This window comes from Rhipicephalus microplus, chromosome 10, assembly GCF_043290135.1.
Source record: "Rhipicephalus microplus isolate Deutch F79 chromosome 10, USDA_Rmic, whole genome shotgun sequence".
Classification (NCBI taxonomy): Eukaryota; Metazoa; Arthropoda; class Arachnida; order Ixodida; family Ixodidae; genus Rhipicephalus; species Rhipicephalus microplus.
In genome coordinates this window covers 4,281,663-4,303,881 of record NC_134709.1, presented here as the reverse complement: position 1 = coordinate 4,303,881, position 22,219 = coordinate 4,281,663, and the positions used below count along the sequence as shown (strand labels likewise).

Below are 22,219 nucleotides of genomic sequence, written 5' to 3'. Positions count from 1 at the left end.
ATGTAACGGGGCGACCACAAAACCTGTTGAAGGAATGTGGCAATAGAAGCAATTCATGAAAATATGCGAGAGGGACTTCATAATAATTATTAGCTAGAACACAAAACAACAAAACGAATTCAAGAAACTGCCAGGCCCGCGCGGAGGGCGCAGCACAGTCGCCGCGAAATCTGAAAGAGCGGCCTTCCAGAGCCTTTCTTTGTACGGTCTTCGGGTAACTGCAACTAGCATACTTGCACTCCAATCCATAATCATCTTCAGAATTACCATGAGCCTTATATCGGCTTACGGTTAACACTCAGGTCTATTCATGTATATCAATGTAGTAGATTTCATGCACCAGCTTAGTATTTATTGATAAGAGGCGTGAGTTATAAAGAGGGGGACGCCATAACCCCATGTAAACTCTTTCACGGGTGATTGTTCGTGTCAAATCAAATCACTTTATTCAGAGCCCAGAGACTCGTATGGATGGGCCTGTTCCCCGCCTGGGCTTCGGCCAAGGGTTGCTGGCTTTTGGCGGCTTCCTCGGCTCGCGAGACGGTTGTTGCTTCATCGCCGGGCTGAGCAACGCTGACTCCGCGCGCGCGGAAGCTGTCGCTGCTTAAGGCTGCGTCAGTGCTATTGTTTACCATGCCTGGACATTTTCGTAGCGTGCGTTATAAAGTGGCTTTAGAGTCGCAGTGTCTGCACTCGGTGCCTGTCGTGTGTAAATCTGGGTGTATTAGGTGCATGATAGCTGGACTCGGGAAGGATCGGGTTTGTAACTGCCGCCATTCGACAGCACGGGAATTTCTTGAGAAAGTTATTTCGCGTGAGTTGCGAATACTTCAGAAAAATGTCCTTACTGAATTGAAACCACTGATGCACCGTATTTGAAGGTACAGGAGCAAATGGCGTACTGCGACAGCATGATTATCTGATATATTGGCGTTAGAGGGCAATGGCACCATGATCTAAAAGGCTAATCGTATGTCACTGCACTGATGAGCCGACTAACTCAGGCTCACTTAGACTCAGGTCAACCCGTAAGGCTGGGTGAGTCCAGCTGACTAATATGTAAGGCTGTTTATTTCCGAGGGAGTTCAGTTTTAGTGAGTTTGAGCGAGTTCAGTTAAATCAAATTTTGGTATCTGAATCCGAGTGAGGCCTCGGAAAAAACAATATTTTTTGAGTGAGTCTGAGTGAGCTTCAATTTTAAGGCGAAAGGTTTGAATGGCTCCGACTCGCCTCCGTCCGTCCGTCCGTGCCCTGGAACGGTGCTAGCTGAGGCCTCTCTCCCTCACACTCTCTCAGCAATACCGTGATGGCACAGCGGCGTGTTCTTTCTCTCCCGACCCACGCTCGGGACGGCTCACCTGGTCGAGGATGATGCGGCGCCTCTCGAGTTCCAGCTGCTGCTGCTCGAACTGGTCCAGGCCAAGGTCGTCATCCATGGCGTGGCTGCTCCGCTGGCCCAGCAGCGTGCGCACGCGGCGCCACAGGCCCGCCCTGGCGCTGCTGTGGTGGGAGCCGGGCGTCGCGTGCCGCCGCCGGTGGTGAGGCAGCTGCTGACGCCGAGTGAAGCGCGGCTGCTCCAGACTCGTCCCGGGCGGCCGCAAACCTCTCAGAACGAGGCAGCCCTGCGACGTCGGGAATGCACGTTATGGGCGAACACGAGGACTGTGGAGACTTAGCGGTGCACTCGCACGATGTCGAGACATCGCAAAAGTTGGATAGGAAAAAAACTGGGCCTTAGCCAACCTTCCGTGGGGCTTTCTCAAAAAGATTTACGATATATTGCTTTGTCGCGGTAACAATTTTTGCCATCTCGTGATTGTGCACGTGCTGGCGCCACCGACCAACTATAATTGGGTCCAAAGTTAGGTATGTTCACGTTAAAGAATTACTAGGCGGTGGATGCTGTCCCATTTTCGGTCCTATGACGGCGCTGTAGCTACGCGGCGTCAAACAGCAATACGCACAGTCGATCGATCATCATTACCTTTCTTTTATGTTGCAACTCAATTGGCATTAAAGCAAGGAAGTGTGAATTTAAGGGCTCGTTTTTCTTTGTTTGACACAATATTAATGAGAGCATACGATGATGCCGAAGAAAGCTACCACTGCTGTAGCTCAATTGGCAGAATTTCAGACGCCTTATTGGAAAGGTCGCAGATGCGGTCCCTGCTAGCGGCAAGTTGTCTTTTCGTCCACCTTTCTTTCTTCCCGTTTGCATGAAAATCACTACTACTAACATCCTCTATTCTTAGCAATATTGTCTGTTTGTTCTTGTGAATTGACTTTGGTAATATATTGAACGATGACTACTTTTCTCATGTAATGAGTGATTGCAGCCTTCCTGTCGGTCTGGTTTCGTTTTAATTCAGGGTTCCCTTGTTTCACCGCTAGCCCGCAAGTAGCGGGATCGAGTCCCGGCCACGGTGGCGGCCCGTGTAGATTGAGGTGAATAACACAGGCTGGTTGAAATTTTTGGAGCCCTCCACTACGACGTCCCTCATGATCGCGTCGTGGTTTCGGGACGTGAAAGCCCAACAGTTATAGTTGGCTAGTTCTTTTCTTTTCTACCGTCTTCTGCTCCTTTTCGTTTGTTTGTTTGTTTGTTTGTTCTTGTAAGCAAATCAATGAAGCCGGAAACACGTTGGCTACTTTATGTGCCGTTTGAGATTATTGTACTGCCCGACTGCATTGGTAACAATCACATTCATAACGTTAGCTCCACATTTTGATAGCCGCTGGTCAAATTACGATTGCATTTTTATGTCTGACATTGTACTGATGTAATTGCTGTTGTAACATTCACATTGTTGTACTGTTGCCTTACAACGCAATCCGTGACGGCCGTACTTATTTAAACAGTCCTTACAGACCTAGTTGGAGCTAAGCATTGGGAAGGGGGGCATCAAAAAATATGTGATCACACCTGGTCAATACATATCATACAGGATGAGGGGGCTACGATGAAGTATAGGATGAAGTACGCACATAGCTTCACAAACACACTAAGATACTGCATGGCTAATAAAAAAAAGCAGCGAAAAGGTAGTTCGACGTATATGCAATTATGGCCGACAGTGTTGTGAGTAAGAATAATTGTTGGCGTCCACCATTGTTCCGTCCGGTGCAAGTTGGTCGGCGCCCATGTCGTGCTTGACCGATCGTCCTCGTCTCGGCGCCAGAAATCCCTCCAGCTATGGAAACTAGATCCCGCCCCGTCCTTCGGCACACGATCAGCTCTCAGCTTGGTTACAGTGCGCAACCCTGCGCGCCGGTAATTGGAGCTTTCCAAATTAGCTGGCATGCAGCGACTGCCGCTCTATCACGGTATTGTCTCCTCCAAACGGCGCTGTCAAATGTGGGCCGGCTAAGTACACAAGGATGCCTAATAGGTATACCGGTTCAGAAGAGTGGCTTGCGAGGGCGGGGTCAGCATTGCTTAGCACAAAGAACATGAACACCGGAAGAACCATACGGACACAGCGCAAACTATTAACCTAGTTTAATTGAAAAATGCACACACAACTATTTGTGCAGAAATCAATCAGTCAAAATTTAAACGGAAACAAACAAGATTTGATTTATTGGCTGGCGCTCAAGAAATCTATTTCACTGACATGCAGCGTGACATTTCTCATCAGATCTTCTAATAAAAACGTCAAGCCTGCGCGAAACGCACATCACAGGAAAAGCTCGAAAAGGGGCCTTTCGAAGCCTTTTCTTAATACTCTTTAAGTAACTGCTACAATAACACTTGCTGGGTACCCACTGTGCCAAAAATAATCACGATTTTCGTGTAGTAGGCTGGCATTCACTATATATGCCATCCTTCACCGTTCTTCGTATACAAGCGTGGTATCCACTACACACTTGCTAGGAATATTGTGCGATACTTTTACGCAGTAGTTAGGCCTGAAATGGGTATGCGCCACTGTTGATAGGTCAACAACAACAAGCTCAGTTGTATCATCACGACCCACTCTTTGCGCATTTGTAATTGTGTTACGCCTGGTTGTTCCTCTGATGTTCTAAAACGCTGTATTACTCATATATTAGCGCGATTCCTTTTACGACGTCAAGCCTGCCCAATGCCAGTTCTGAAATGAGTTTCAAGCGCTGGTGCCGCCCAGTGGTAGAATGCCGGGGTGGCACGCAGCGGACCCGGGTTCGAATACCACAGTGTTTATTACTGATTTCTTTTACTATTCCTTGCGATATTGGTTACGGCCACCGGCGGCGGCAGCGGACAACTATGGCGCCACACATGACCTGTGCTCCGATCTCATAACAGCTTTCGCTGTAAAACGCCGAATTCAGTTTGACTTCTCGCGCAACTTTCTCATTTATTATTGAAGCCCCTTATAGCACCTGTCTGCATGGGCGCACAGCCACGCCCTTGCTGTCCGTACAAATGAGCGAACAGTGAATTTTTATAATCGAATCGAATAATTGCCTAATAGTAAGGGCACATTCAAAGCAGCCATATACAAGTAACGTGACAATACGCAAAATATCTCAAGAATTCCACAATATTTCATTGGCAACAAATATCTACGAGCTCTAACATAAGACACATTAGGTTTAAATGACAAACAAATACTATAATTATTTATACTTCGCAGCAACCATGGAGCTTTCGGAATATTTCGTAACTGCAGGCTGACATATAGTATACAGCATGCAAAGTGCTAGTTTGCTAATTTGTTAGCAGCTCATCATGAATATCATAGTGAAGATTCGGAATAGCTTCGGCAGTTGCTGACACGTACGGTTGCTTCGTCGACGCTGGTGTTTTAATAAACAAAATGCTTTTATTCTGTTCCATACCGCGTCCGTAGTACTGCAAGTATACGGGCTGCACGCACTTGGTCGACTCGACTAAGAACGAAAAACAAAATGGCAGATCCCACGTACAGTGGAAATCAATGATATGCGAAGCACGAATGAGGAAGGTTGAATTCTCACATTAAAATCATCACAACATTACTAGGCGGACGTAAATTATGCCATACATGACTTCCATGTCATGATTATCATATTTGCATCTGGCATTTGTGCCCGCCGTCCATTCAAGTCGCGTAATACCAAATTTGGTATATCTGAAGCTAGCGAAACGGCTGCAAGCGCACCATGAACGTAGCATGTAGTCATGTTTTACGTGACACGCATGTCATGATCATCATGTTTGGACGTGTCATTTATCTTTGTCGTCTATTGACGTCACGTAATACCAAATTTTGTATATGCGGAGCTAGTGAAACGGCCGCGAGTGCATCGTGAGCGTGGTATGTAGCCATGTTCTTACATCACACACATGTAATAATTACGGTGTTCACTAATCATATACCTTCGTCCTCCATTCACGTCACATAATACCAAATTTTATATATGTCCATGGGGTATAGGGTTTTTTTTTCGTCGTTTACTGCTTAAACGGCGCTTCACCATAGGTATAACGTGAGAAATTTTACTTAAACATCGGAACTTCTTCGTTGTGTGCCTAATGAAAAGCTTTGCACCACTCGAACTTTTAATCAGTTGATTACAAGTATTGAATGCATGGGAGCTTGAAAACCTGGCCACTCGCCCACTGTGGATTTCGAAATTGAAATTCTTAGCCTGTCTTGTTCGGTATCGCAGAAACTCGGAAGACGACACGACCCTGCAGCGCACGAACACGTCATGCACAAGAGGCTGGCACGGATAGTGTGTCGTTACCACGAAACACAGCGTCGCACCGCTGGGGCGATGCACAAAAACGCGGAAAGCGTTGTGGCGCGTTGCGAGAACGGCGAAAACGCTGACGAAAGGGAGGCAGCTCAGTCTCGCACCTCGTTCGATCCGAAGTTTAAAAAAAAAATAACGCGCATGAATACCATTTGTATGCCTTCATACTTCTATTCAGGCCACTAATTGCACAGGTTACACACGTAGCTTCGAATAATGCTCGCAGTGTGACGCACAGCTTTGACGTACGCAGGACCATTCCTTGTCACCACGCATGTCACGGCGCGCGCCCGTGAGGTGAAGGGTCAAGCGGCGTTCAGTCCGACGTTTCACCTCTTTCCGGGGCATCGCGAATCTCGGCAGATGAAACAGCGAGCGCCAAGTGCACGCATTCCGATTGCCTGCTCGAAATCCTCAAAGCTGGCTAAGGACCCTTTAAGGTGCTCTCGGACAGAAAAGAAATGGACCAAGTTGATGCGAAGCAAAAAGTCACCTCTGGCATGTTAGCGCTGTGGCTTTTCGCTCCTGTGTTGCCCTTTTCAGCCAGCCCGAAGAGAAAGAGAGAGAGGAGCATGTTTATTCGATGGACACTTAACTAACCATGCTGGAGAGCATATTCCGCAAATCCTGCGGAAAAAAAATGAATGGGTATATTCTAAACCATTGGCCCCTTTGTACCATCATAAACTAAAACATTCTTTATTTCGAGATGGCACTCGTCTTGAGTCCTTCCTTTACTGCGTCATCGTTTTTTGCGCTGTTTACCTCGACTAGCTATGAATTGTTACCAACTTGCCCAGTTTTCAATACTACTAAAACATTTCTGTCTGCTTTCTAGTCGTAGACACAGATCGAACACCTGTTTCTCCAAAAATTTGAATTTTGTCTAATTTATTGTGACGGTTTCAAGGGCCTAAAACAGTGTTCTGCTCGCCTATTCTTGGCGCCCAAAACACTGCTTTTTAGTGCCCATAAATCCGCCCTCTATTCATCACAATGAGTGTGTAGTTTAATGACAGTCGTAATACATCATCATCAACAACATGCAGCATCAACACGTAATACCTTACATGTGATTAGCGGGTACCTCGCTTATCCGCAGAAACACAAAAATTATGGCACAGTTGATTCCTTGAGTGAAGCGAAACTTCAAGACGAGGTCGAGATTCACATATATAAGCAGCATCGCCAGTTATTTTCATAAGCCCTTCATTTTAAATGACATCACCCGACAGTATACTGTTTGCCGGTCCTATATAGCCTCTTTAGCGGAGCGGTGAGGCCCGTCATCCGGAGCACACGTGCGGCTGTCGGACACTTTAGAACAGCCGCAACGCTGCACCGCGAGCAGTAGGTCTCAAAGTATGCGGAAGTGCGAGCAACCACCGCCTTCGAAGTAAATTCCGCAGAATCGAGCGAGCCCTTCTTGTCGTAGTCGACGCACCGCTTATCACCGACTCCATGGGCTGCGTATATAGTTTATACCATTACAGCCGGTGGCCTCCTTCTTGTCCACCATCAGAGCTTGAAGATTGTTTCAATGAGTTATCAACAAGGTCGAACGTATAGCCTTACGAAATGCAGCTTTTGAATGGACACTAAAGAGAAACAGTGACGGTTTAGATTGTTCAACTGCACTTTCAGAACTCTAAGGCCATAAATTCCTATCATAAGTTCATTATTAGTTATTATTAGTTGATCAAATCAAGACGTAAGAAATTTCAAAATACAATTTTCGTATTTTTGCAACATTTACTCAATGAAATTTTCTGAAACTTCGTATGCTATGTCTGTGGCACCCACAGAGGACAATGTACTTCAATTTTATCAATTAGAAGCTACAAAGGACTCAGTAGACGCCTTCAAAATTTACGGCGTCACAATGCTTGGTTTGAAAATTTTAAGATGGTGTCTGCAACGGCATTTTCTTTTCGAGCGTTGTCGCACTTACGAAGTGTTGTGTCGTGGTAAGAGTGGTGTTTTTGTGATGGTGAAATCTAACTTTACTAATACGAGGGAAAGCGTATTGCTCCTTGAAGTACCTTAAGCATTTTGACTCTCCCTTTTCGGCCTCCGCCAGTACACAGTGCGTAGGTGGTTGACACCTATCGCATGTATGGATATGGCAGCTAAACACTTCTTTACCCCAATCCAATCAGAGATGACCGTGCTCGGCTGCCAAGACCTTCCGGCCCAACATGGTCCGGCGTGTCAGGACAGTGACAACCACACCTTGACAAGGGACTCTTACTGTAAGGGAGTTTACCCACCAGAGGCTGGTTTCCCTAACAACTTATCTATATTTCACTTCACTTATTTAATTTACCGTACTCTCAAATCCAAAGCATTACAGGGGAGAGCGGTAACAAACAGCATTATAATAAATAATGAACAACAAAAATACATCAACGAAAACTCAGTTAAAGCTGTCCAAAACGTTGATTATTTGTAATGTCCGCGGCGGTGAGAGTAGGAAGGTGGTTCAAATCCTCGCAAGTCCTATAGGAAAAAATGAATTATGGAAAGTGGAAGTTTTACAAAAGGGCACTGAAACCTTGTGCCAGTGATCAATGTGTAACGATATATATTGGGGAGGTGAGATGAAGATTAATGATTGATGATGAAATATGCCACGAAATAGGCAAAAACGGTAAATTTTACGGTGGGATAATAACGACGGTATATAGTTCAATGTTCGCCTTTATGTTCGTAACACTTATGGTTCGCGCATAGTTCGACATAATGAAGCATGTCGAATTCTTCTGAATAATTTTTGAGAAATTAAAATTATGATGCAATCGGTACCAAACTCAGGCGGCGTATTCCAGCTTCAAGTGAATTAGTGATTCATACAATAAAAGTTTGATAGCTTGAATTTCCCATATGGCTTCGTTAACGCCATGCATTCAATGTGTTCATTTCACGTTAGTTACACCGAGATATTATGATACTACCTCCAATAGACAGTCGTCCAAAAATACCAAACTGTCATATTAGAAGTTCGAGCTATAGGCGCATGACCTCGTATTTTTAGAATAATTTTATGCATTATTTTTTCCACCATATGGATGCAGCGTCAAAATATGCTTGCGAAATAGTGGACTCGTCAGGGCTGGTTATATCCTAAAATATTACACAGTCATCTGTGTACAAGTTCATACGGGACGTGACACAAGAAGGTAAATCGACAATGTAGATTATAAAAACGCCAGGCCTGCGGAAGGCGCAGCACAGTCGCAGCGAAAGCTAGAAGATCGGCCTTTCAGAGCCTTTTCTAAACACTCATTGGGTAACTGCTGCAAGCACACTTGCTGGATACCCACTACGGTATTATTATTAAACATTTTTGGGTAGTAGGCCGGCACTCGCTATGCTATTTTTTGACATTTTTCTGAGAAACATGGTATCCGCTGAACACTTGCAAGCAATTTTGTGTCAATTCTTCATGCAGTAGCTGACGACGATGAGGAATTATGGCTGAATTGGGTACGCGCCACAGTTTATAGGGGAACAAGAACAAGCTTTTGTAATGTGTTCGAGCATTGGACAGCCGTCTCGTTACGCTATTCCCATTGTGAGAAGACTGGTTGTTGGGCGCGGGTTCGAATCACGGCTGCTGCGGAGGCATTTCCGATGGAGGCGGAAATGTTGTGGGCATGTGTGCTCAGATTTGGGCGCACGTTAAAGAACCCCAAATGGTCTAAATTTCCGGAGCCCTCCACTACGGCGTCTCTCACAATCATATAGTTGTTTTGGGACGTTAAACCCCACATATCAATCAATCAGCAGACTGGTTGTTCTTTCGCTGTTTTAAAACGCTTTATAAGTCGTATTAACACGATTGCTTTCCCGACATCAAGCCTGCCAAAAGCAAGTTTGCCAAAAAGTCACAAGCACCGACATAGTTCAGTGGTTGAATACTGGACTAGCACCCAACAGACCCGGGTTTCGAGATCCACTGTGTCTTTGTTACTATATGTTAGTTTTTTTTTCTTATTTCGCGCGGTTGATTACGAACATCAGCGGCGGCGGCGGACAACTGCGCGTGACTCGAGTTGGGATCTCATAACAGCTTTCGCTGTAAAAAAGAGGAGGACCAAGTAGTAATACTTGTGGTATACACCTGACGAAACAGGATTTGGAGATTCGGAGGAGAGTCAGTAATGTTAGTAGAGACAAACTAAGAACGGTTTGTCAATATATATATATATATATATATATATATATATATATATATATATATATATATATATATATATATATATATATATATATATATATATATATATATATATATATATTCAAGGCATGCGAATAGCTTAGAATCCAAATTTAGAAGCTGTAATTTATACAGAGGCAGGTTATGGCACGCTTTGTTAAAGCCTTTCGAAAAGTCTACATATACCGCCACACTCCTTTGTCAAGTTCTTTTATCGCCCCATTACACGTGTGTGTGCACCATGGATTGAGAACCACCGAGATAATCTTAAACCTTTCGATGCGATATTGTTCTGGAACATGTATGATAGTGGAACATTCGACGGAACACGTATAAATACCAACGCACATAACCGTTCATCTTTTAAGCGAATAAGGGCGCGCACACTTATAGAACAGGAAAATGCACACAACATAAGCGCCCATAGTGTCCGTGACTGTGTGCGCGCCTTTATCCAGTTAAAAGATGAACCGAAGTACCAACGAGCCTAATTTTCCATGCTACTGCACATAACCGATTGTCAGTAGATCGACGGCCGACGCTCACTTCGCTGCTATCAGTGCCAGCGTGTGTATCACTGTAATATGAGTTTCCGTTTACCGGCCACAAGTTCGGTCAAACAAACAGTTTCTTCGTTGACGCGCTAACTGGCTTCGTTGTTGTTCGTTTGTCCTCTCTGACGATCGCAATATCTTCATTTTAACTACAAGATGACCCAAGTAACCAATTCTACAGAAATAGAGCTCACGGGTTCCATCTCGTTCGCATTTCTGCCGAGGCGCATGTAGTGCAGGATGTCAGTGCACGTTAGAGACAATCAGAATTTCCGGAGCCCTCCCACTACAGCGTCTCTCGTAATCATATCGTGGTTTTGAGACGTTGAACACCAACAATTATATGGGGGGAAAACAAGAAATGTTCGAATGTTTCTGCTAGCGCCCTCACAGCAGCAGTTTTCATTGTTGTGCGGGGACGTGGAACGCGACACAGTGAACCAGCAACACATTTTCTAAGCTGCCAGGCCTTTCGACATTTAACACGCTTCGGCGCCCGCTGAGGACATTTCGACATCCATGGCCGTGTTGAACAAAACGCGTCGTATGGCAAGAAAAGGACAGGGAGGGGGGGGGGGGGGACAACTGCGACCAAATGCTGGCCGCAATCGCGCGTCTCAAAACGGGAGCGTGTTGGTCGCGCTAATTATCGGCCCCCGCTGTTGCAGCTGGAACGTTGGCACCACCTGAGAGCCTCTGGCTCGCCGCGTACTGTTTCACAAGTTCGATCGGAGAGCTGGCTACGATGTGGCCACATCTGGTCTTTCGCGCTGCAGAAACCAAAACATCACGAAGCGCAGAAGGGGAAGAGCCGAAGTTAGGCGGGCAGGTGTGATTAAGAAGTTTGCGGAAATTCGTTATTCAGACTTTCGTCTACGAGGCTCGACCACGCCCTTATATTGCCACTTTTCTCACCTGCACTGAAATGTTCAGGAATTGGTTGTCCGGAAGTGTCCATTCCTTACCACTTAGGGAATTTCTGGGACCATGTTCAGTAATGTTTGTTTGCTGTTTCTGTTTCATTCTTCCCCCATTCTTGCAACAGCATCATTGCGGCGGCAGCAGGTAAAAATAAATCAAATGATGTGGCCACGGCAATTGAGCACGGGACAGCGTTAATTGGAGAGACACGGCAGAGGCCAGCAGTGTTCACGCTGGTGATTATCATCTTTTAACCGAACTTCGGCACTGGTGGAGTTGTGTTCGCGGCAACTGCGCACACTTCGGCTTCTCCGTCCTGCGCCGCTCGCCCTCTCCCTTCGTGGGGAAGGGACGCGGCGCCCCAACGCGGCTTCTTCCGCAAAGCATAGGGAATGTTATTAGATGTAATTGTAACGGAAATGTCAAGACAGAAAAGTGGTCGAACTAGCCGCCGGCAGGAACCGAACCTGCGACCTTCAATTAACTCGTCCGATGCTCCATCCCTGAGCTACCGCCGCGGTCATCTCTCCGCCCACTTTACATCGTGTATATATATATATATATATATATATATATATATATATATATATATATATATATATATATATATATATATATATATATATATATATATATATATATGTGTGTGTCTGTGTGTATGTGTGTGTCTGTGTGTCTGTGTGTATGTATGTGTGTGTGTGTGTGTGTGTGTGTGTGTGTGTGTGTGTGTGTGTGTGTGTGTGTGTGTGTGTGTGTGTGTGTGTGTGTGTGTGTGTGTGTGTGTGTGTGTGTGTGAGAGAGAGAGAGAGAGAGAGAGAGAGAGAGAGAGAGAGAGGCGCACAATAAACTCTGTTCATGATGAAACTTCCGAAGCGCTGTTTGAACGCGCTGTTGGAGAAGGACACACAATAAACGCCCGTAATACGCAAGATGAGTGCGGCTTAGGGACAGGGAGGGCAAAATAGACTTTAAGCGGGTAGAATTAACTAGAAGAAGGTTATCTGATTCGTGGCTAAAGTCAAGGCACGAGTGAAAATTAAACCATTCACTGCAAAGTACCAGTCCTCAACTTCACTATTTAAAAGAAAAAAAGAGAGATAAATCTAGTTTTTGGTTCCTTAAATATTACGGCTAGGAGGCGTTAGCCCCACGCAATCTAAAGGGTACAGCCATATCAGTCCATTCATCCATCCAGCCGCAGGGGCCTATGGAAGTGTCCTATCTTGACCCTTCAAGTATAGTACTCTATGCTAGAGACTAGAGACTAGGCTGCTAGAGACGCCAGGCTTTGTGACGATTATTGAGCGGGCCATATTGACTGCATGTTTGCTGCACCCAAACGAGAATTTTCGGACCAGCCAAATGTAGTACTGTACACATGCACCTAACGTACTTGTTTCTTAGTATGTTTTCCCTCCTAACAACCAAGTTGAAAGGGGTCGCCAAGCAATGGCGACAACTTCTACATTAATACAAATAAAAATATATATCAATTGACAGCTCCGGGGAGCTGCATGGTCGGTTTCACGTGTACACGATGACGTAATCGGGCTGCTTTCGAGTAAGCGTCGTCGCCTGCCAGCGAATGCGCTACGAGAAGTCCGAGACTGCGACTGCTCTGAGTGGTCAACCGGTCATGCGAATTGAATCGCGTAACAAGCGCAAAATCGCCAGCACCAACGAAGAGAAGAAATGCCGCCGGAAAGGTATCGGCGAGAAGGCTAGCCCCCGAAGGAATATGCCGCCGCAGGCGGTAACCAATCTGGGTCAATCTCTGTTTTACGCCCCAGCAACTTTTGCTTCATTTTTTCTTCCTTTGCTTTCTTCAGCCACGGCGCCGCTTCGGCGAATACGCGGCGTTACACTCAAGAGGAATAAAATGAGCCTTGAAAACAACAGAGCCACCACAGGAATTGTAAAAAGGAGGATTCGTCGCGCCGATGAAAGAAACAGAATGCAGACAAAGAGCGAACCTGGCACACCGACGCGAATTTCAAAGCAGACCGGGGCCGCCCAAGGACGGCGGCGAACTGCGGCGCCCAGCTAACACCGTGCAGCACGCACACAGACTTCGAGCAAGGGCGTCCGCAGAACTTATCAAGGCGAAAGTGTTTCGGGCCAAAACATAATTTTGCTCCCGTCATGATACAGACCCACAATTGTGTCGCTCGTTTCGTTTCAGAAAGTTGATTTCGTTCGTTATTCTGACATCGCTGCTAAGCCAAACAATAATATGAACAGTGACTGCAAAGCTTTAATTAATATTATGCTTATTGCTGAAAAACAGTACTCGCTGTCTGAGCGGAAACCAGCTAGCGCGAGTGTTTTTCACGGGAGAACGGTACGTCCGCCGGCGAGCGATTCAACGGAAAGCGATTCGGAGAAGCGCCCAAAGAACGGGGATTGTCCCGATGCAGAACGTGCACAAAAAAAAAATATGGAATATGGACAGTCAGTCCATTGGCCACAGGCTTTCACCGAACATACTTTAGAATTTAAAAGAGCCCCGCCATGGTGGTCTAGTGGTTAAGGTACTCGACTGCTGACCCACAGGTCGCGGGATCGAATCCCGGCTGTGGCGGCTGCATTTCCGATGGAGGCGGAAATGTCGTGGGCCCGTGTACTCAGATTTGGGTGCACGTTAAAGAACCCCAGGTGGTCGGCATTCCCGGAGCCCTCCGCTACGGCGTCTCTCATAATCATATGGTGGTTTTGGGATGTTAAACCCCAAAAAAAAGAACAATCAATCAATCAATCAATTAGAATTTAAAAGAGCCCCTCAATTTTATATGCGAAGCATCTTACGCCGGGCGCTGCGTTCCACAGTCCTGCGGCGTCTACACCCCCCTGCACATGCGCGTCCCCTCCCCCTCGCTATCCTTTTTCTACGCTTCCCCTCTCTCGCCTCGTAACGCCGACGCAGGCAGCGTCTGCTAGCGAGTTTCTTGACTGAAAAAACCGACTGCTGGCACTTCACAACCGTTCACTGGCCACACCGTATACATATATGCACTGGATCTTGAACTCCAAGGTAGTGCCAGTGCGAGATTTCCCGTGTGCGTTGTTGAACAATAAAAAATTGGCAGCATATCCACGGAGTGAATGATTGAGAGTGGGGCGAAGCATTCGTCCGTCCATTCGTTCTTGCTTCCTTCCATCTGTGCGACCGTCCATGCGTCCGTCCACCCGTCCGTGCGTGCGTCCGTTCCTGCGTTCGTCCATGCATCCCCCCCTGCGTCCGTTCATGCGTCCATTCATGCATCTGTCTGTGTGTCCGTTCGTCCATCTATTCAACACTCCAAGTACCACCATCTCGCATCTTTTCATCATATATTCCCCATATAGAAACACCGCCATCCAGCGGACATTCCAAGGACTAAACGAGAGTTGGCACACGCACACTTTCTAACAGCTTGCGCTTCGGGTCTACTTCCCACCTTTAACCACCTCGAGTTCATGGTATATACTAGTTCACTGTATTCATGGCACTGCGGTCCAACACTCGCTAAACCTTTCTAAAACCAAGGAGGTTACGCCCAGCGAGTATAACGTAGCAACCTTTTCCTGGCAGATAGAGCTCAATGTACATGCCAATGGCTGCATGGGAAATGAGAGACTGGAGAATTCAGCTTTTACTTTCTTACGGCTTGCACTTCGTGCCTACTTCCCACATTTAACTACCTCGAGTTCATTCATGATATATACTAGTTCATTGTATTCATGGCACTGCGGCTCAACGCTCGCTAAACTTTTCGCTTACTTTGCACAACACTACGAAAATGTACGTAAACTCGGTTTGTGTAACGGGAATTAAGAGTAGTTAGTAGCGCCAGTCCTTTGTCTGCCCTCCTTTTCTCTGTACTTGTCAAATTTTGGCACTTATTCGTTTAGCATTATCTAGTTTACTTTTGCATAATGATTACACATTGTACAAAAAATATGGCCACATCCGGGCAGTTTTCACCTAATCTGTCATGCAGGCATATCTCTGCCTTAACCTTCATCTCGAACAGCAGCGGAATACGCGCCCTGCATTCTTCTCAGGCCGGCTTCCACAGCGCTGTACGGTTCTATAGCAAGGCGAGCCGACATCAATTAGTGATGACGTCACAGGGACAGCCAAAGCTGCGTGGTGGTAGCGATGAATGAAGAAAAAAAATAAAACGGGGTAGATAAAGGCCATGGGCGGGCATTCCAGTTTGTGTTTCGAGCGGTGTCCACGCGAGAAACGCCTTCGAACGAACACTCCGTTTCTGTCGCCGTTCGCCATTCCAAACACGTTCGCTGAGCAGGGCTTACAGATAAAGTCGCAGAAAGGAAGCACTTGTACCGGGGAGGTGTTCGCTCTTGCAACTAATTCGCTTCCAGGCCTGCATGGAAAGCGCAGCAAAGTCAAAGCGAAAGCTGGAAAAGCTAGGGCGGTTTGTAAACGCCCTTGATACCACAGGTGCATGACGCATAAAACGGAATAATTTCAGTAAGTAGCAAAGCACCTATTATTCATTCTTCAGAGATGTCTGCTACACATCCGACATATGTGCACTTTGCTGATGGCGTATGTGGCTGATGATGATGACCAATTACGGCTGAGCCTTTTGTAATTAGTTGGAAACATTAAACGACACCGCGTTACGCAATTTGCATCGTGTGACACCTGGTTGTTGTATTACTCTTCTAAAACGCTCTATTACACATGTTAGCGTTATTCCTCGTGAAACATCAAGCCCGCATTGGGTCAGTTTGCAAACGATTTCCACGAATCGGCGTAGCGCGGTGGACACTAAGAAAAGAAAAAAAGGAAACATCGGAGCTGTGCGATAGGTCTCAAATCACATCTGATAGCCTGCATCGATCCCTGCTCAGATATACTCTTTTTTCGATTTCTGGCTTTTCTTTTTATATAATTTTTTCGTCCAAAATGGCTTTGTGTTTGTAAAACCATAAACCTTTTACTTAAAGATCCTGCCGCCCGGTTCTTGGCCGATTCCCCTATGTGCGTGTGCGCCAGAGTAACAAGGATCATTATCATTATCATCATTAATACTGGGCTGCCACGCAGAGGGCCATGGTTTGAATCCCTTTTTCTCTGGGATATTTTTTTTTCATTTATTGCGTTTTTGTTTCCTTATTTCGTGCGATAGCGGATACCGACACAAGCGGCGCACAAGTATACGGCACCAAAAATGGCCGACATTGTCACGTCGAAACAGCTTTCGCTGTAAAACGGGAAAAAAAAAGAAAGGCGAGAAATGGCGCTTTCCAGATGTAATCGTCCATTGAAACGCAGCACTAATTTTCCTGCCTGCGCCCGGTATTTTAATGAGAGAGCAATCGGGACGCACGACGTCGAAAAGAAATGACGTCACAAAACCTCGAGGTGCCTCACTCAGAACACTTCCCCCGGAAAGCTTTACATATAAGCGAAGGAAAGGAATGGAAGAGGAAGGGCTCGTTTTTACTTTACAACACACAGTATTAATGACAGAAAACGGTGTCAAGAAAAGTATGGGGGATGTTATTACTAGTAGTTTCAGTGTAAATGTGAAGGAACGTGCCACCTTCGAATCGTGCTAATAATAATAATAATAATAATAATAATAATAATAATAATAATAATAATAATAATAATATACGGGGTATAACGTCCCCGAACCACATGATTATGAGAAACGCAGTGAAGGGCCCGGAAGTTTCTATTATGAGGGTTACTTTCAGAATTGCCCTTGACTTTTGAGTGAAATTCACCAAACAACAATCGAAAAGTAGCCAAATGTCGCCGTTTTTCTTCAAATTTCGCCAAAAATAAAAAGGCTAACACTGTACATATGTGTTACGTGCGTAATACAAATTGTCCATTATGTATAGTCCCACTGATTACAGTAGCATCCCTAACCACTAAATTATATCAATGCCAGTCGCATCACACGCTTCACCATGAAAGCACTGAGAAAGGGCATGCATACACGTCCCTGAACGCTAGTGCCCGGCAATTACAAAAGTTTGCGATGGTTTCAGTCGTACAAATACAAGCCGAATCAGTCGCTACAACAAGGGAGGGACTGCGTGCGTAGCCTTCCTGCAAAGTAGAATCATGTGTCCAATAATCAAACAAATTAATTACAAAACAACGAATTGTAACGACGAGAGAAATAAGACACAACGCCTTTGCTGCAGGCCGGCTGTTCTTATTCTGCTTCGTCTTCGTCCTCTTCCTCCTAGCATGCGAGTCTGTGCCAGAGAGAGTTCCAGTTTCGGTTTTCGTCATTACACTCGGCCATGACTGCTAGCGCGCAAAGGGCAATTTTCTCTGGAGGGCGGCACTGGGAGTGCCGTGGTAGTCTGTCATGTGCACGCCTCGAGCTGTCCTGTGGAACTGTCCTGTACTCTGGTGGACGACCCTGGCTGTGTCGAGGTGGTCGTTGCAGGTCGCGTCCGCGCGGCAAGTTAATGTAGTCACCTGGAGAATGTAAACCCAGCAGGTGATACTGGCTGGTGCGGAGTGATCGCATTGGTGGCGGACCATCGCGATGACTACCCCTTCGCTGCTTGGATGACATTGCAGGGACACCAGTATGCAGTACTGCGGCCCACACTGAGCGGGGACGCCTGCGTTGTTCAGAGCGAGGGAAGGTACGATGGGCTATATCGATAGATATCAGCGACATCGCTGTGTAGACTTTGCGCGTAGACTTGCGACGCAAGTCGTGCTCTAGCGTCTTCGCTGATGCACTGCTGGTCGAAGTGGAGGTTTTTGCCAATCCGTCACGTGCGTTCATGTCGACATGGCCAGTTGCCTCGCCATCCGGAGCAACCGTGAACTGCACCGGAATGACTTCGATGGCATCCTCCTCAGGTGGAGTAGGCACTTGTGGCTCGTTAGGGGAGACGGCATTTGGCAAGTTACGAGCGTCCACGCACTCGGCCAATGACGGCAAAGGTGGCAGGGGATGGTGCGGCTCCTTACTATGGGTCAAACTGGCCGTTGTGACGTGTGCTTGGTCTCCGGCTGGTTGTGAAAGAGCCGCCGTCGTCACGCAGCAGGTCAATGGATCCAGGCCATTTGGGGCTGACCAGCTTGGACGCTGGCTCACTGGCTTCTGTGCTTTATAGGCGGTCCTAAGTTGGGTCAAGGGTAATTGTGTGTCAGGTGTCGACGCGGAGTCAGAGATTTGCCCGGAGGAGTACACCGTCCAGCTTGTCTCGATGATTGCCGCAGGGTACTCTGGGAAGCTGTCCGGGGAGGGGGCACGCGGCACAGCTGTAGGGGGGCGCGGCGCCTCGTGAGGTTGATCTCCGAGGTAGGGCAGGTTGGCAGAGGGTGCAGCTGCCTCGTCGTTGTGCTTCTCAATAGCCCCTTGCTCGGTAGTGGCGAGGGTAGAATGAGAGGTAGCAGTGAGGTCAGACTCATTTCTTCCAAACGCAGCAATGAGCTTGGCGCTCCAGTCCGCCCAGGACTGCTGCCGCACGCCTTCGTACCTGTGCCACGCAGCAGCAGGATTTTGAAGGCGGTCTAAGGCCACGCACCACTTCTGATTGTCGCTCCATCCCTTGCGAGCTCCGAGAGCATTGATGGTAGCCACCCAATCGACGGCATCGTCCTGGAAGCCGCGAAACTCGGGTAGCTCGGAGGCAGCCGGTGGTGGTGTCACGGCAGGCGAAGCTCCAGAAAATAGCGACGCCACACAGCCAAGTTGGTGTGAAAGAGCCGCGAGAGTATACTGGAGCTTGCTGCGGCTCTCGGGGGAAGTTGTTGAATGGTCTTGCGAGGCGGCCGCGGCCAACGCCTCATCGATAATGTGAAGTCCCGGCAAGGCAGCAGGGAATATCGCAGAACTCGACGCTGTCAGGGCGCCGACCTCGAGGCGGAGTCGCGCAATGGTGCGCGAAAGCTCGGTGGCACTCTCGGGCGGCCCACATGCGGAGCCAGTGGGGACGTGTTCCCCGATCAGCGTACTCACTGCTGTGGTACCCTCGGCCGAGGGAGCTTGAACAGCACCCCTGAGCGGCTGAGGTGCCGATGAAGCACTGAGCAGGACGTTGTCGCAGTGGGAAGCGTGAACGGCATTCCCGGTCAACGACAGGCCATGTACTGTCGTGGTGGGGCCGGGGCAAGCCTGCCCAGGAGCCATCGAGAAGGCCTGGACGCCGTCCCCGAATGGCGGCACAGGTGCTCCCGGCTGCAGGAGGGCTGTCGGCTCCATTATCGAGGAAGCGTGAACAGCGTTTTTACGATGAGAGAACCACGCTGCCGATGATCCACGAGGGTACGGACAGGTGGCTTGTGCCGCAGGGTTCACTTGTCGACCTGTGCTCACGGCACAATCCGTGGCGAAGGACGCGTAGACGGTGTCCCTTTTCATGAAGAAATACCGGTGATGGGTATACTAAAGCCGCCGAGGAGGCCTTGGCGCCATCCCCGAACGGTGGTGGCAGTGGCGGCAGGTGAACAGCTGCTGAGGAGGCCTTGACGCCGTCCCCAAGCGACGCTTACCGCATCTGCACGTCGGCGGGCGTCCTGGATGACGAAGCCGGGACGTATGACGTCTTCTTCATCGACTGCGCCATTGTAACGACGAGAGAAATAAGACACAACGCCTTTGCTGCAGGCCGGCTGTTCTTATTCTGCTTCGTCTTCGTCCTCTTCCTCCTAGCATGCGAGTCTGTGCCAGAGAGAGTTCCAGTTTCGGTTTTCGTCATTACAGAATATACATTCCAAAGCGCAGCATGACCACCACAGTGCCCCCCCCCCCCCACACACACACTTTCAGGGCGGTCATGTTTACGCTATAGTCACTTCAAGGTATACTTTCTGAAGGCCAACCAAAGAAGCCGACTCTTTGGCCAGCCCGAAAAGTATATATATGTTAACAAGTTTAAACTCTACACACTACATTATGGGGTATTATAGCAGTCAAGAAATCGACAAGCTATTCTGGGCAAGTGAGGCTGTGGTTGGAACACGTGGTCTAATCGTCACCTATAGTCACTTCAGAAGCGAAACTTTGAAGAAGCTTAAAGTGTTCAGAGCACCCAAAGAAATAGTACAAAACAACCACGTCGCGTATAACACAACCGGTCAGCAGCCCGCTGACCAAAGTTTTGCTGGGAGGGTGCTGGCAAACGCTTAATTCAGTGTGCATCGCGGTCAATAGAGGGGATAAAAACGAGGACACATGTACTGCGTAAAGTGTGCTTGCGTCTAAACTACGAAAAATAGAAAAAAAAAAGATGTGGCCCATTTGTTTTGAATACACTGGGTATAGAATGCTTAACTCAGTCAAGACCTAAGTCAAAAATCACTAAAAATTGACCATGTCGTCATTCATAATTTTCGGTCGCCACTGGCCTATCTCTAATTCACCAATTTGGCGATAAGTAGCCGGCTACCCTGCTTTCTTTCACGCGCATCCAAGTGAAAGTACACGAGCATTGGGCATTTCCGCCTCCACCAAGAATTAGCCGCCGCAGCCGGGATTTCTGACCACGACCTTAAATTGCCAATTGAGCTCCAGCAGCGGACATCCCCCGAGAAGAGGAGATTTGTTCACCCCTAGGAATCGCTCTCTCCGACAAATGCCTCCTGCACTGCCCAACGCTGGGCCCTCTATATGGCACGCTTATTTATTTGTTTGCTTGTTTATTCGCAATTTATTCACTTATTTCCTATATACACACACTCGCTCTCATTTTAGAACGTGGCAGTTTAGCAGTATACACGAAGCTTTTCGCACGAAGTTAAAAAAAAACAGATATAGTAGCAAGCACGTAAAAGCAGAGGACCGGGTTGATTGGCGTAACATGGAGGAGGCCTTTGCCCTGCAGTGGGCGAAGTAGGTAGATGATGCAGTTGATAACGGAGGCTGGCAGAATTTCAGCGTTTGGTGACGCTTGTGTGAGTATACTCCATCAGTGGTGTTGACAAATAAGGAACTAGATTACCAACTGAGTAAAATGTAATACCAACTAAATTACATGTATTCGCGATAAACGGTTTTTAGTTTGCGCACTAGAAAAAAGACAATGCGTACAATACAGCGTTGTCATGTGCTTATGCATGCGCGTAGGTTACAATTTATTGTTGTGGGAGCTATGTACCCGTGACGTATGACGTTGTAGGAGTACACATAAAACCGCGATCAGCGAACAGCAAACAGTTGATGAAAGTTAGTGCTGTGTTGTCTTCAATGTGCCTTGTTTTGTCCGTGTCTGCGCTACCATCATGCTTTTCTAGTCGCTTACGCAACATCCGCCGGTCACTGGGTTAATGGGGTGTCACGCAATGAGAGACGAGCAAGAAGGCTCAGCTCTCCTTCCGGAAGTGTTGCAGCCACTTTCGGCGTGCACGCGGAAGAGCGCTCCTTCAGGACACCCTCTTCTCTGCAATGCATGACGGACACGGCCAAACAAAGCATCCGTGTTTAACTAAATGACGAGTGGACGCCCTATATTTAGAAAGCATTAGAGCCGTCAATTTTTTTGCAAAAGGGAGCCTCGCAGTAGCGAAAACACTAGTGGTGCCGAGCCACCCTTCTTGCTTTCTCTTTCATTTTAATTGATGGCGTTGTGCGAGACGCCGTAGTTGAGGGCTCCGGATATTTTGACCACTTCGTCCACCTAAATCTGAGCACACGGGCGTTTGCGCCTCCATCGAAAATTCAATCTCGCAACCTGCGGGTCGGCAGCCGAGCGCCCACCAACTGACCTCCAATATAAAAGAGATCAGGGCAACCAAACTGAAGAGTTGGGCTGGTATTCATAGTGAAACAGCGCAGGGACGAGTCACAGTGAAGATTTGAAGGAC

At 47.4% G+C, this 22,219-nt stretch overlaps 1 protein-coding gene across 5 annotated transcripts in view; it reads right to left on the bottom strand.

Moving 5' to 3' along the window:
• Positions 1 to 22,219, bottom strand: part of LOC119180814 (uncharacterized) — a 317,273-nt gene that overhangs the window by 217,706 nt on the left and 77,348 nt on the right. For all 5 annotated transcript variants that reach the window (XM_075874896.1, XM_075874897.1, XM_075874898.1 and 2 more), the window contains one exon: positions 1,359 to 1,622. In XM_075874896.1, the coding sequence (XP_075731011.1) occupies positions 1,359 to 1,622 (264 nt within the window). The remainder of the gene's footprint in view (positions 1 to 1,358; positions 1,623 to 22,219) is intronic.